At 40.1% G+C, this 15,970-nt stretch overlaps 2 protein-coding genes and 1 non-coding gene across 5 annotated transcripts in view; all 3 read left to right on the top strand.

Annotated features, from left to right (window-relative positions):
• The first annotated feature begins 2,863 nt into the window (after window positions 1-2,863).
• LOC146512491 (NAD(P)H dehydrogenase [quinone] 1-like) lies at window positions 2,864-4,285 on the top strand. The gene is made up of 6 exons (XM_085169685.1): window positions 2,864-2,993; window positions 3,132-3,296; window positions 3,369-3,499; window positions 3,579-3,686; window positions 3,762-3,863; window positions 3,940-4,285. The coding sequence occupies exons 1-6, from the start codon at window positions 2,990-2,992 to the stop codon at window positions 4,237-4,239; spliced, it is 810 nt and encodes a 269-aa protein (XP_085025811.1). The 5' UTR covers window positions 2,864-2,989; the 3' UTR covers window positions 4,240-4,285.
• Window positions 4,286-6,602: 2,317 nt separating this feature from the next.
• On the top strand, window positions 6,603-6,696 carry trnai-uau (transfer RNA isoleucine (anticodon UAU)). The gene is made up of 2 exons: window positions 6,603-6,640; window positions 6,661-6,696. It is a non-coding gene; the product is annotated as a tRNA-Ile (tRNA).
• Window positions 6,697-13,315: 6,619 nt separating this feature from the next.
• The window catches only part of ppm1bb (protein phosphatase, Mg2+/Mn2+ dependent, 1Bb), a 29,213-nt gene continuing 26,558 nt past the window's right edge, over window positions 13,316-15,970 (top strand). For 2 of the 3 annotated variants that reach the window (XR_014875629.1, XM_085169682.1), the window contains exon 1: window positions 13,316-13,724. The gene's annotated coding sequence lies outside the window, so the exon portion shown is untranslated. The remainder of the gene's footprint in view (window positions 13,725-15,970) is intronic. The other variant, XM_085169683.1, reaches the window with a different exon arrangement.

Raw genomic sequence — 15,970 nt, 5'->3', positions numbered from 1 at the left:
ATTCAACCAGACCCAGAACTGATCCAGAATTAAAACAGGACTACAACAGTAACCAAGACAGAACCAGAATCAGAACTAGATGATAGCAGCACTAAAAATCATCTTAGACCTGTACTACACTTATTTTTTAATTCTACCAAAGTACACTATTTAGATTCTGAAAAGTTTATATAATTATTCAGCCTTGTTGAGCAAACAAGCCTGCATAACTTAATAAATATAGAATTTTAAAAGTAACAAACGCTATCTAAAAAGATACAATAGGTACGAGATACATGTTCTGATGAGTTTTTGGCAAACAACCATTTGACTAACTTGTGTGTCTCACCTGCTCTTGTTCCATCTCTGTTCTGTCGTCATTTTCGTCGTCTCTCTCCCTCTCTGTTCCTCTCTCTCCCTCTTTGTGCTGACAATCAAGCCAAACACACATATACAGTGGAAACCAGATATTTACATACTCTTCAGATAAAAACACAAACACTTTTTAATTGTAACATCAAATCAGACTAAATGTTTATTTTTTTAGATTGATAAATATAAAAAACATATTTGTTAACTTTAAGAGTAAAGAGAGAAACTGTCTGTATTTCTTAATTGTAAATGGCACCAAATTGTATTCAAAATTGAGCCACACTTATGGAGCTCCACAATTCTTTTCCAGAATTCTTTTCCAGGTGTTTTGGTTGACATCTCTTGATTTTTCAAAGAAACTTTCCCATTTCAAAGAAACAGGCTCTGTGTTTTGCCTTATATGCATCCACAGCTGTGCCACCAATTTACCCACATGGACTCTACTAACCAATCAGAAGCTTCTTAAGCTCAGAATGGAATCATCTGGAGTTTTCTTAATTAATCTTAATTAACAATAAGCTTAGTGTATATGTACTCCTACATTTGATGAAAGTGATTAAAATAGACAGCTCCCTCTTTTTATTCTGACATTTAACTAATTCAAAAGACATTGCAACATTTATTTATCTAAAACAAAAGTTTACTCTAAATTGATGTTTAACAGTAAAAAAAAGGTTTTATGTTTTCTCCCTAAAGTGTATGTAAATATCTGGTTTCAACTGTGAATATACTGCTGTGTATTGAAATTCCTCTTGTTTTGCATAGATATACTGAACATACAACAACAACATACAAAGCATAATATATAAAATAACATCTACCTGAGTTTTTTCTTTGAAAGAAGCTCCTTATGTCCATTGTTGTGTTCATCAGTACACAACTGAAACCGATTTAGAGAGTTTGTTTAGCCGTGGAGGGTAACAACTGAAAATATGAGATGTAAGCTAAGACTCTCTAAAAAAAATCAGCATTGTCGTTCGGCTTTTTATTTATCCATTTGTTGATTCACTCAAAGAGTAAGTAACGCAACCAAGTGATCAGTTTGATATCAATCTTTTGTGATACACCGTCATATTTACATTATTAGTTCAGTACGAATGATTTCCGTTGGTACCTGGTCAAACTTAAGCTCTCCTCTGCAGCAAACTCGCAGGCAGCAGCTTCTTCCCCCTCGCTCACATGGGTGCTGTGCTCAGTCGCCTAGTGCCAAAGCTCGGATCATACCAAAATCAGGGGGAATTTAGGACGGTGCGCTCTGTGCTTCGTGTGTTGTTTTTGTTTTATACAGTTGTCAGTCAGGCATCTAACAAACAAATTACACTCCAAAAAACCCCATGCTTCAGAAAAAATGACCCGGGCTTAAGCCCAGTAAGACACCCCCCGCTCCGCTGATGGTTGACTCCAAATCTCCCGAACACTATGTCGATTTGAGAGTGCAAGACCGAGACAGCGAGACCAAGACCGAGACCAAGACAAAAGTCCGTCGAGACCAAGACCGAGACCAAGACAAAAGTCCGTCGAGACCAAGACGAGACCAAGACCACGTAAAAGTGGTCTCGAGACCGGTCTCGAGACCAAGACCGGTCTCGAGACATCCAACTCTAATGAATAGGATGAGGGACCTATGAATTCTTCGATACCCAACATCCACAATGATGTCTCAGCCTCAGATACTCAACTAATCAAAGTGATGTCATGACAAAAATGAATGACCAACAAAACATTTTTTCTCCTTCATTTATGTCACACAATCTCGTGTTTCTCGCAGTTAGTATCATGGTTGCTAGGCAACCTGAACTGCGCAACGAAGGCTAGACCGTCCCATTTCACAAGCCTCTCACTTCCGCACTTCTCGTACTTATAGTACGCACCGTACGTAGTACGCGTAGTGCACGTACTTCAAGCGTGCAGACCCTGAATTGGGACACAGCCAATGTTTAGCTAATGAAACAGATAAATGCTGAGCACCCTGAAAATGCCAACAAACTTTATAGCATCTTTAAAAACAAGCAACATTCAAAATAGAGATTAAGAAACCCAGAATTATACCTCTCTGTGTTTGTTCTGCTTCTTTTTTGTTGACCAATGCGATCTATTAACCATCGAGATATAGTTTTTCCTTCAAAGTCAGATTTTTGGCTGTATGTGTGTGTGTGTGTGTGTACCTTTTTTGTCCTCAGACCGCAGGCTAATCATTGGTTCGCCAAGTTTGGCAACAATCACCATGGGAAAATGATGTGTGTGAAACTAAGATGATTGTGATTATATGAAGTAAATATTCATCTTGTGTTTAAACTGGGCTGAAGGTTTAAGTTAATCTCAGAATTACTTCCACCAGTTTCCATACAAAATGGGAAACCTGAGAGAAATTCTTCTTCTACTTCTTTATACGGTTTATTGGCAGTTGGCAAACAGCAAAATAGAGCATTACCGCCACCAACTGGTCTGAGAGAAAATGCCGCAGTACCAGCTGGCTTACTCTTGAGGTTTATTGCTGATTGACAGCACCTGTGTGAAGTAGTGCTCGAAGTGTGTATAAAAGCAGCAGGTGTGTTTTGCTCCAGTATGGGCACTTTTTCTGTTGTTGTACCAGTTAGACAGAAAACTCATCATTTACTGTTGTGCAGCAGTTTTGAGAATGGGTAAGACTTTCTTCCTGGTAATTGCTTAAAGTTGTTTGGCCAAAGCTGATAGTCTTTGACAAGAAGAGTGAAAGGTTTCTGTGCTGAATGGAACTATGTTTTTTTTTTTATTATTATTATTTTTTTTATTCTTTGCAGCCAAGAAAGTGCTGATTGTGTATGCCCATGAGAGCCCTGCCTCCTTCAATGCTGCTGCCAAAGATGCTGCTGTGGCAGCTCTGACTGCTCAAGGCTGCACTGTAGTGTTGTCTGACCTGTACGCCATGAAGTTCAAAGCTGCTGCTACTACTGAGGACATCACTGGTATACAAATATTCTGCAGGTATAGCAATGCTTTGATTGTGCTTCAAGTGTAAACATTAGCTTTATTTGCAGGTGGAGTGAAGGATGCTGAGAACTTCTGCTACGCAAAGGAGATCAAATTGGCATCAGAGGAGGGCAGACTTGCAGATGACATCAAAAAAGAGCAGGAGAAGCTCAAGGAGGCAGACCTTGTCATCTTTCAGGTAGTGTCTGACTGGAAGTGTCTTTGGGGTCAGCTAACAGGTGTCCACATCAAAATGACCATTAAACCTGTGTTCCCAGTTCCCCATGTACTGGTCATCTGTTCCTGCAATCATGAAGGGGTGGATGGATCGGGTGTTGGGCTTTGCCTACGCACAGGAGAAGCGGTACAGTGAGGGGATCTTCAAGGTGAGGGCTCCACCAACATGTCTGTGTTCAGGCTGTGTCCTCTCCCTCTTTGCTCACTCCTTGCTCTCTGTACAGGACAAGAAAGCCATGCTGTCCTTCACCACTGACTGTCCTGAATCTGTGTACAGTGACACTGGCATCAATGGTGACATCAATGTCACACTGTGGCCACTGCAGGTGAGGTCTCACTATAAACAGATCAAAGCATTAAATGATCTGTCATGTGGTAACAGCTGCTCCTCCCTGTGTGCAGAACGGGATCCTGAACTACTGTGGCTTCCAGGTTTTTGCCCCTCAGATCTTCTGGGATCCTGCTGCTGGTTCTCCTGAATCTCGCAGCTCCATGCTGAAGGGCTGGCGCACACGACTGCAAAACCTGTGTGGGGAAGCACCTGTGTACTTTGCTCCCTTGGACTACTTTGACAAGGAGAAGGGTTTCTTGCTGAAGCCTGAGGTCAAAGAGAAATATGCCAGCAAAGAGTCTGGCCTCACAGTGGGGATCCACATGGGCAAGCCACTGCCAGCCAACAGCCAGACCAAGGCCGGGGTCTGACAATGGAGTGGGTCCATGTAATGTCTTGGTCTTAAAATGTATGCTTTGCTTGAGGCAATATGCTCAAATGTTACTAGCGTTTACACATGCAGGCTGCGGCTTTATAGAATGAGACAAACAAATGCAACAAATTGACCTTAAAATATTAGTCCTCTGACTATTTCTTGAGTCTGCAACAAAATAAAAGACTTGTACTCAATTGTGGTGTTTCAATTTTATTTATTGCCTGAAATTTGGATTTTGATAACTAAACTTTCAATTCTATCGTACAGAGAGACTGCTCTCACATTAAAAGATTCAATTTCCTTGTGGATGATCTACTGTTCAGAAGCCTTTTTTGCATTTACCTTCACACTGGTTCTTTCTATAGTTTAATCTGTTTTAGTGCAGCAAGCAAGAACTTTAATTTCTCTGGGCATTGACTACTTGAGCAAAGATGGCTATCACAGCGGTGCAAGTTTTTCTTCACTCTAGTATTATCCAAAATGGAATTTGTGTGCCTTATTAAGCTACAATGTCCACTGTCTCAACAGGTAGGGAATTCTGTACACAGTGAGCTCATATTTATTTATTTTTTTTTTAAAAATGCATCAAGTAATCAGAGTACTCCTACACAGTGCCGTGACGAGTCTTTTTCCTCATTAGTCATATTTCTTAAATTGCTCTTGATTTTCTTTTTCTTTCAGCCTCACCTTTTGCTTTGTGCATTTTTATAGTGCTGCTTATTGTTTGGTATCTGGTATAATTATAAGAGGGATATGAATTCCTTTATGCTGCTCAAGACTACAATGAAATTGCAGATTTCCCTTTTCACTTGTTAAAATGGAGCATGCTAATTAAATGTATTTATGGTTTGCTGTTTAAGCATATAAGTGCAGCTGTGCTTTCAAAACCTTGCAAACACATTGATTAAAACAATTATCTGTGTTTTTACTTTCAAAGAAAGTGTCAAGCTTTAAGGTGTTAATAGATACTAATTCTAATACTTCTGGTTTTCTAAAACACTAACATGAAGCAAGAAAGGCAGTGCTTGCCTTGGCAAGTCTAAAAGTAGACAAACCATAACAAAGTAAAGCTTCTTTCATCTCATAAAGAGTCATCCTTTGTATTACTGTCATCTTGCGGCCACAGTTAGCTATTGTCACTGAAAGCTCTGCTTGTTTCTTACTCATAGGAAACGACAGCTGTCTTCATTCTACAGATGTGTCTGCCTCCCATTAACAATAACTTGAGCTATGCTGAGAGGGCGAGCAGATTTTTATTTTGTGGTGTGAATACGTGGCCAGCATGCGAAGCAGTGTCATATTTATATATTAGTATCAAACCAGTGTATACATATACTTTAACATTAGCTAATGCTGAAGAACCGACATGAGTCCTGACTGAAACATTTCCTTCATCACTATACTTGGTATCCTTTGCCTCTTTGAAAAGATTGTGACAGCATGCTGTGGTCTTGATCTGTCTGAGGGATGTCAATCCTCCTCTCCATTTCCTTTGCAGTTTGTTCCAGGAAGAAGCTTTTTCTTTTCTTGGTCTTTCATGTATTTATTTAAGCTGTTGGTGTTATTTAAGGAGAGCTTTTCCTTCCAGCATGTTTTCCTTTATTGCTTTGGGTTTTTTTTTCATAGATATGTGGCCCTCACAGCACATCCACTACAAATGTGATTTAAAGAATATGATGCTGGATATTAAACAGAACATAAAGCATTTAATATGAGCTCAGCATTAAACATATGGAGCAGTATTATTAATCTATTTAAAACTGATATGGAACATTTTTCTACACAAAATGTAATTTTACTTTTTGTGCTGTACAACAGTTGTTGTACAGTAATGCACAATTTTCCATTAATACGTTTTTATCTGTAGTGAGGTGTTTTCATAGTTCACACAGTAGATAGTAAAACATAAATTACAGTTTCTCAGAAAGGATAGGGGTTCAGAAAAGTGCAAACATCCATGCTGTGTATAGTACAGTATGGGCATTTGCTTGTTAAACTGTGAAATAGTGGAGGAAAGTGTGTGTGTGTGTGTGTGTCTCTGCTTACCTTTCTTCAAAAGTCACCGCATGCCTGCGTGCCACTGCTCACGTTTTGTTGCCTGTCTTGTTTTTAGGTTTACCGCAGGTTTTTCGAGCTTTGTGTCAGGTCCCTGAACGCAGCACGTGAGTCGGCTATTTGTGATCTTTTCGCTTCTAGACTCGGACAACCGGGGTCCCATGAACTTTTAATACAGTCTGCATACATTGTGCGCTTGCACTACTTGATAAACAAAACGTAATTAACCAAAGGTCATGTTTCTTCACCTCTTCCGGGCAGTTGCGCCTTCTTAAACCGATTTCCTGGCGGCCTTCCGCCGAAGCTCCAGTGGCGCAATCGGTTAGCGCGCGGTACTTATATGACAGTATACAGCAGAGCAATGCCGAGGTTGTGAGTTCGAGCCTCACCTGGAGCAGAGTTTTTAGTCTCAGTCTCACCTGTAGACGGCAGTTACAGCCTGATATTTGGAGATTATCTGTCGACACGAGCGACCCTCCAGCTGTTCTTTACACGTTTATCTTCACTTTCTTTGCTTTAAAAGTGCAGCTTTAATACTTCCTGCCTTGCGATTAAATGCAACTGCTGCGATCTTACCTAATGAAGACCACCAGTGTCATCTGAAAGGAGAATGCTAAAAAAGCTTCTTTGTATCATGGACAACCCGTCCCACCCCATGCACGCCTCCCCGAAATGCAGAACTGACCGCCACAGAAAATCCTTTGTGCCGGTGGCAGTAAGACTGTACAACTCTTCCTCCCTCTGTGGGTGATTTTCCTGAGGATTAATAACAAAGTTATTCTGTTTCCATTCAGGCCGTGCAATGTCACCCAACAGTTTTTCATGGAATGTTTGTTTCATGTCCCCATCATATGCTGCTACTCCCTTTTATTCATTTGCACAATACTATGCCACTTTTAGAATCACCTGCAATGATAGCTAAACTATTTATTTTTCAGGATATAGTTATATTGTTACTTGTTAAAGTTATTTGATATTATATTTTGCACTATCCTACTGTATATTACTGTATACTAGTATTCTATTGTATATATTGTATATCTTATTCCTCTGTTTCTCTGTCTCTCTTGCTGCATTGAGCATTTGTATGACAAAAGAATTTTCCTCGGGATAAATAAAGTTCTTCTTATCTTATCTTATCTTATCTTATCTTATCTTATCTTATCTTATCTTATCTTATCTTAATGTGATTAAGAAGTGTATTTTTAACTGGAACCCAGTATGAGCATAACATTTAGCATTTCAATTTCCTGCTAGAAATAGCTAGAACTGAGCATATCCTTGCTATTTCTATATCACATTCTTGCCTTATAGATTGGACAGCGCTCAATACAAAACTGAACTGGAAGCTTACATAAATAATTAAAACATGAGCAGACATCCATCTTTTCTATTTAGAGTCTCTAATAATAATAGAAGTGTTGCACAAACGCAAAAGCAAAGCAGATTATATAACTAGGCAATTCAAACTGATTTACATAACACATAAAGACATGAAAAAAAATGAAAAGGCACAGTTATTATGCTTGCTTTAGATGTTTTTTTTCATGTTAACTAGTTTCTGTTATTTTTGTTTTGTTTGATTTCTTTATGAACGCTGCAAATATGTTGCAAATGATACAACACAACCACACCAAAATAAGCACTGGCTATCACTGGTAAAAAGTTAAAAATATGTATGCTGTTACTGCATAAATTAACCTCCTATTTTAACCCAATAATAATCAACATGAAATATCTGCATGCCACAGAAAACAACCACAACAAAGTAAAACATGTTTTTGACCAGGGAGCTAAAAGCAACTTCAGCCTACCGTTCTCCCAGCAATATTGTTCAACACTGCCTCCTGTCGATTATCACGTGAAGGTGCTGTTTGCTGTGAAACCATTGCCCACCGGTAGATGGCGATATTGTTGCACTAAACGGCCCTGCTCCAACGCGGCTCTAAACATTTTTTTTTTTTTTAAAGTGAAATAAATAAATAAATGAAAGTACTGAAGACTGCAGCAGAATCTTGTGTTAATTCTTCTCATAATTTGTGTTTACAAACATATTGACTGACACATATTTATGTGTTTATGTGTGCTGATCAATCTTTTCACCGCATCCAGAAATCTGCGTGTTACCAAACACAACCCCAATCACCTTAATCCCTTTTAAGACGTTGTTTTATTTCACTGTTCACAACTGTCACACACTGTGCACACGTCTCCATCCTTGTGTGTTTACGTGCATGTGTTTCTCAGCAGGTCTGCCGCTCTAAGCCCCCGTAAAGCTGGGAATGAACAAGCAGAAGATTGCAGTAATGATGTGACCCAGATGTCCTGGGTGCAGATCCCCTGGCTGAAAATGAGAGTGGAGATCGGGACCTTGAACCTCCCCTGTCTCACTCCCTCCCTCCCACCCTCTTGCCTGGGACACAATCACAGAACATTTGCATGCGTGTGTATTATTTGGGGAGGGGCATGTGTATGTTGCGTGTGTTTAAGCTCATGCAGATCCATGTAAACATGAGGGATCAGACTTAGGAGTGTGTGCCACTTGTTCTCAGCACTCCGGATTAGATGTAACAGGTTTTTTTTTTTTTTTAATTTACTTTCCTTAGCCGCCTCCATAAGATACTAAAGCCTGGCTTCAAAACCTTCCTTCCCTCTCTGCCTCCCTCACTCCCTTCCTCCCCTTGACTCACCCATTCCCTGAGGTCAGCAGGTGGCTGAACAATCACATAACCCGCACCATCCTGAAAGTAGGCTCAGTGGGCCACTTTACTCAATGAGAGGCTTGGCAGTTGGAGTAGTGCATGCATGTGTGTGTGTGTGTGTGTGTGTGTGTGTGTGTGTGTGTGCACGCGCGCGCGTGTGTGTGTGTGGCAGGGATTGAGAGGAAAGGGGACAAAAGACAGAGTTTAATATTTGGGATAAGCTGTGATTGAATATCCTGAGATCAGAGCAGAATGATCAAATTCTGCCAGTGATAATCCTTCATCTTGGAAAATTAAATACCACTCTGCAGTCTCTCCTCTTGACTCACACTCTCTCTCACACACACACACACACACTTGCAGTATTTAAACGAGGTCTGACATGTGTCTCATAACCGTGCTCGGTTCCTCGGGGAGCTGTTCTGATATCTGATGAGTTTTTCATTAATAAGACACAAGTCTGATCCTGAGGGAGAAACACAAAATGACAACAGATAAGCCCTGCTTTCCCCAGCTCTCCACCGCACACACACATAACACAGATTCACTGATACACCATAACTAAATATCTTTATACATGCACTTATATTAAAGTCTTTGCCTTAATCACCTCAGCCCTGTTTTATTCACTCAAGCCTACATTTCATTTCCTTGCACATCCTTGTTCAAATAAATTAAATCTCATCTTTATTTACAGTCTTACCAGTATAAGCCCCGATACAACAGAACAAAAACATTATCAGACTGCATCAGAGACCCTGTTCCTCCTCACCTTTTTGTAATCGGCATCTAGGATCTCTCCAAAATCTCAATCCAGCATACACCCACACGTCAGGTTGTGCCTGCCCAGCTGGTGTGGAGTAGAGCGTTTTTGTCACTTTGTGACTGCATTCAAAAAAGCATGCACAGCTATATTCCTCAATATTTGGGCAGAAAGAGCAGGTAATCCAGTGCAGGCAAGTAAACTAGTACCAATAAAGTCATAGGCAATCAGTTTAATTACGTATAGACCATGGACAGCATTAAAGATGGGTATAGCACCCAGTGGGTTTGGGGGCTGCATTTTCAAGCTTTAGAATTAGCACTTGGCCACCATGTTGTTTTGTTTATTTGTTTCTTTGGTTTTTGCTTTTGTTCTTTAGAAGACCGAATTATTTTACGCAGATGACATGGTGAAGTGCTGATTTAACAAATAATACTAGCTATCTTGGTTAGCAATCTCCCGTGCAATGCAGAGCCACACATATCAGCTAATTGTGGCTAAGCAGGAGACTAATAACACACTAGACCTGCATTCACAGAATCTGAAGCACAAGCTTCTGGGATGGTCTGTTGCACACAGCAAGCCATAATATTGGTCAGGTAACCTATTAAATGTGCTCCCAACAGTCACAAAGCGCTCACACAGAAAGGTCCAGTAGCAGACTGAGGAGGACACTTTTGAAGGGGAAGCTATTTTTTTAACTAGGCTACATAAATGCTTTGTCACAGCTGTAAGGCTAGCCATAGTGTAGTGGTTTTGGTTGCTTAACAAGCAAAGTATTCCTAGTTTGATCCTGAGAGGAGTCACAAATGCCTTCAAGGGTGTGTCAGTAAGGGCAATCAGCATAAAAAAAATAAATAAGGGTGAGATAATTTGGACATGTAAAGATGAGGGATAATGGATACATTAGACAAATGATACTGAATATGGAGCTGTCAGGCAGGAGGAAACGAGGAAGCTCCCAGAGGAGATTCCCAGTGAAGGAGGACTTGCAGTCCTGGAGATACTTGAAAGTAAGAAGACGAATCTTAACATGAATGTGGTATTTTACAGTAAGCCATATTTTGAACCAGGTGAAGTCTACCGAGAAGTTTGTGTGGTAAGCCAAAGAAGACACAATCTAAACAATCAATACTAGATGTAACTACAACACATACAAGCTCTAGTTACATACACGCTACTCCCATCTCTTTTAGCTGAGATGGGAGTAGCTGACTAATATTACATGAGTGGAAATATGTCAGTTTAATTTCAGGTAAGCAGTCAATGAGAGAAGAAGAAACTGAATTAGACTGAATATAGAGCTGGGTGTCATCAGCATAATAATAATAATAATGGATTGCATTTATACAGCTCTTTTTGAGACCCTCAAAGCGCTTTACAAATCCACTATTCATTCACACACTGGTGAAGGCAAGCTACAGTTGTAGCCACAGCTGCCCTGGGGCAGACTGACAGTAGCAAGGCTGCCATATCACACCATCGGCCCCTCTGACCAACACCAGTAGGCGGTAGGTGAAGTGTCTTGCCCACGGACACAACAACAGAGACTGTCCGAGCCGGGGCTCAAACCAGCAACCTTTCAATTACGAGACGAACTACCAACTCTTGAGCCACGATCGCCCTTAAGAATGAAGGTCTATGCCAGATTTCCTAAACATGTGACCTAAACGTAAAAGATAAATAACAAATAGAAGGGGGCCTAAGAAAGAGCCCTGGGGAACACCTAAGACAACTGGGCAAGCTTGTGATCTGAAAATCTTTTTAGCTGTACATACTAATTATGATTTTAGAGATAAGATTTAAACCAGGCATGTTACATGCCAACAGTACAAACAGATTCTAATCTCTTTAAAATAATATTATGAGAGAGTGTATTAAAGGGCAATTGTAATTTTGACAGCACTCTGTGCTGTGAAGTGGCCAAAAATCTGACTGAAATTGTTCAAACGGATGATTGTGAGTAAGGTGAGAGCAGTGGTGGTTTTTGATATGAGCAGCATGGGCCGTTGCCCAGGGCAGCAACAGCCAGGCATTGGCAAAAAAAAAGTTGCTTGTACCCATGCTGCCCCGACATCATGCCAGCACGTTTTGGGGATTGCATAGGGGTTTTCTATTGCCCATTTGCGAGGAGTAAGGGCGCCCTTCATTTACCCTGGGTGAGAGCAAACCTGCACATCAGCAGCGTTTTTGAGATTTTTTGAAAGAAAGGGGAAATTAGCAGTGGTACAGTAATTATTTAGGTTGAAAGAGTCTGCTCTGGGTTTTTTAAGAAATTGTGTTATTGTGGCGTTTTTAGAGGAACAAACCCAAAGATTATGGAAGAATGCATAATACTCTCAAATTCTCATGACCATTGATCAACATTGAGAATATGCACATTTATGATGAAGGAACTGACCTCCCAGCCCATTGTTCCTTCAGTGGGCTGGTTTCAGTCATTATGCAAATGCACTGTTTATAAGATTGGGGAAACCTGCAGTCAGCTGAGACTGAAGAAGTCACTTGGATGAGTGACTGAAGACGCTACGTCCAGGTGAACAGAATCAACTTTTGGAGATTTACTTACCTGGATGATTGAGAATGCATCAAGACGAAATGTATAATACTCATTATTAAAGGATAGCGAGAAGAAATGTAAGGTTTAACCAAAAGTAGGAAGTGGGTCAAAGTAACAGGTAGAAGGTTTAGAGGTCTTAATAAATCTGGTTATTTCATCTACAGTCAGGAATCGGAAAACTAGAAAGAAAACAACAGGGGGCTCATACACTGTCCTAAAAGTAGAGTTACTAAGAGCCAGCTGCTGATGAATATTACTGATTTTTGTTTTACAAAGGACATAAAAGTATTACTCTGTTCAGTGCCTGAACTGAACTGAACTGAGGTCGAACGTTTTAAGGTGGTCGAAGGATCTCGTTCACACTGGAGATGGGTGCCCTTGTATTTCCTTGACCTGACCTGACCAGACCTGATTAGTGTTGAATTATATTCAGATGGAGCTGCAGATAGGGAAATCAACTATACAGTGTACACCTATATACGGTACCCTCTATATTGGATTAGATTTTCTCCTGATTGAAGATGCGTGGTATAATTTAGATCGTGCGTGTGTTTGTGTGTGTATGAATATACTAGAGACTCTTGGAACCTCTTCAATCATCCATATTGCGCTTCATTTAAGTTGCGCTTCTTAATGACTCCGGGGCACTCGGGCTCATGTGTGGCAACTTTCAACCATGAAAGACAAGCAAATGGCATACTTTCAATTGTGCTCTGTTTTGTTTTATATATAATATATCCATATATTTATAGTATTCGTGGGAAGCTTTGGACGCGGAGTTGAAAGTTTCTATTTTAAGACTGACACCGCCTATTTAAAGTACTGTCGGCATAAGCCGGTAACAGTTAGTAGTGCATCTCAAAGGTCTGGCATATCGCACAACTTCGCAACGCACCAATGAGAATGTAGTATCGCACAGGGGCAGAGCTAATTGACGGAAGAAGTAGCCAATTAACCGACGCTTTGCCTAGCCGTTGTAACCAATCATCGAGCAGATGCCAAAAATAACACCTCCTCTTGTTCAGCACCCAAAGTCGAAGGATAGCTCTGGCCTTTCAATGGAAGAAAGTGCTAGATTTGTCAGTGTTGTATAATATAACCAATTCTCAGTGTCCATGTTTGTTTGGGAACGATCGGAATTGTCTACATTTACTGTGAGGGACACAATTGGCGTCAAACATGCGTAAAAACCAACGCTATCCAAGCAGGGAACCACCGAGAAAGGAATTATCGCCGCTCATCTGAGGCCAATCTCCATTATTTTTGTCAAATAAGGAAACATAACACAGCTAGCAAGCTAACGTTAGCGCCGCATATAGCTAGACGAGTCTTCACACAGAAAGCTGAGATTTTAGCAGATAATCAGGATTGGATCTACAATCGCACAGCAGCAGGAAAACGTAAGTAGCACGCTTGTATCTGCGCTAACGTCATTAGCATTAGTTTGACAGTTCCAGCGACAGCTAACTGTGAAGCTAATAGCTAACGTTAGCTCACATCAACACACTAGTAAACGGGCCTTTCGTGGAGGGAACAGTGTTAAGTGGAAGGGATTTCTGCATGTGGTATTTCCAGAGCCAGCCGGTTGGTTCATGCTACACAGGTAGATCAAAATAAAACCTGAAACAATGAGCTGAAGTTTTAAAGTAACTTGGTTACCTTAAGCGTTAGCTCGGTTACCTCATGGTAGTTGTAGTAATGTAATATATTTAAAGAAAGTGCCAAAGGGCGTCCTTATTTTAGTAATGTAATGTTTGCTGGGTAACTCTACCAATCTTCGATATGCTCCAAGCAGACGTGCATTGGAGTGTCTCTGGGTACTCCATGTTCTCATGTGTATGCAGGGCGGTTATAAGGGCAGGGTTCCCCCTATTAGTGTGAAATGTCTTTAGTCAAAGCCAAAAAGGCATTCAGATGGCATTTAATTTAATGTAAACAGGCAAGATTTATTGATTTTTAGCAGTAATGTTTCACTGCGACAACTGTACGGCTCCTCCCCACACTTCACTGATTTCCCACTGCTCATTATTTACAACAGGACCACTGATACTGGATTTTGGGCCGTTTTTAGTGGGTACCTACAATAGAATCTTTGCAACTCTAAACATTTTTAATTTGACGAACTAGTGAGCTACTTGCTAGACCTGCGATAAGTGAGTAAAGCATGTGATAACATCGTTCATAATTGCAATGATGACATGATTTGGAATAAGTAAACAGGCACTGAACTGTGAATGTGGCTTGTACAGTTCAGCTCAGGGTTGTCCCTAAGTTTCTGCAGGGCTCTAGGCGCTCAAGTTGAAGTTGGGAGGTGGTGGAGGTCCATCTCTCCATACAGAGGTGTGGCTAATCGCCTGTGGTGCTGTGATATCAGTCTGTTTATTACTGACTATGGCGCAAAATAATAATACTTTGGGATATGATGTGTTGATTAGATAAATACATTCTTACCCTTTACTATTTTTTTCTTTACATTTTATGTAAAGACAATTTTAATTCTTTAAACAACAAAAATTAGGACAGAAGTATAGTCTGATATAACTAAGTTAATTTGCTGGTGAATCAGCAGTAAATATTTGAATAAATGTAAAATGTCACTAAAGTGCATAATATTTGTAATATGAAATCTAGAGTAAAGTATGGCAAACATTAACAGTACACACATCAGCGATCTTTATCCTTCTTGTACTGTTACTAACGTGGATTCACTGCTTGTCAAGGCTCGAGAGAGCGCTATTAAAAATACTTGGCAAACTAACCTGGGAGTTGTGATGCATGGGCTGGGTTGTAATGATTCATATTTAAACACACTCACTATGGCTGTGTAAAACAAATGGTAGTTTGTTAAGATCGCTTTTCTCCATGTTTGAGCTTGGGAATCAGGTGGTTTAGTGTTTTGGTTTTACTTACAGAGACTTTGATTGGATGGTGTATACAGTAATACTGATATAGCCATGATAATATTGGTTAATAGTCTTGGATTTTTTTTTACTTACTATTTTAAGGGACATGGTTAAGTATATATGAGGCTCTTCGAATATAATGTGTACTGTAGCGATGAGGCCTGTCAAAAATATGTGAAATGAACTGTGATAACACAATATTACAATTCCCCCTTAAAGAGTACTAGTCAAGCTATTTATCTTGCACATTAAAAAAAGCAAGAGTTGGCTCAGAGTGGATTCCAGTCGAGGTAAAATTTACAAAAACACAACCTGAAGTTTGTGCAGGTTTGTGAGTAAGACTCTGCAAGTATGGAGGTGATAGATACAAAGGGCTTTTAAAATGAATAACATTTAAAAATCAGTCATGTGTTTCAAAGGTTGGCAGTGTAACTGAGCTGTCTTCATTTGTACCAGCTTGAAGTCTAGCAACCGACTAGCTAGTAAGTAATATAAAACTTTAGTTGTCATTCTGCTTAAGTCGTCTAGTACTTGGAAAGTTTCTGTAGTTTTGTGTTTGTCCTTCATGCTTCGGTTTATTTGTGGTACAGCAAAGTCAGATAGCTACATTCTTAGAAATATTTTACAGGTGTTGCACATGTTCCAGGCTATGTAAGGACATTGTGGGTCCGTTGTCATAAGACAGTTGTATTGAATGTACTGTGGGTTGCTCTGATATAGACAAAGGTTAGTTGTTAAACATT

Source organism: Neolamprologus multifasciatus, chromosome 8 (assembly GCF_963576455.1).
Source record: "Neolamprologus multifasciatus chromosome 8, fNeoMul1.2, whole genome shotgun sequence".
NCBI lineage: Eukaryota > Metazoa > Chordata > Actinopteri > Cichliformes > Cichlidae > Neolamprologus > Neolamprologus multifasciatus.
This window is presented reverse-complemented; position numbering and strand designations above follow the sequence as displayed.

Coding starts and splice junctions, on each gene's coding strand:
- LOC146512491 (XM_085169685.1), top strand. Junction 3,500..3,578: donor CAGACCTTGTCATCTTTCAG/GTAGTGTCTGAC, acceptor CTGTGTTCCCAG/TTCCCCATGTACTGGTCATC. Junction 3,687..3,761: donor ACAGTGAGGGGATCTTCAAG/GTGAGGGCTCCA, acceptor CTCTCTGTACAG/GACAAGAAAGCCATGCTGTC.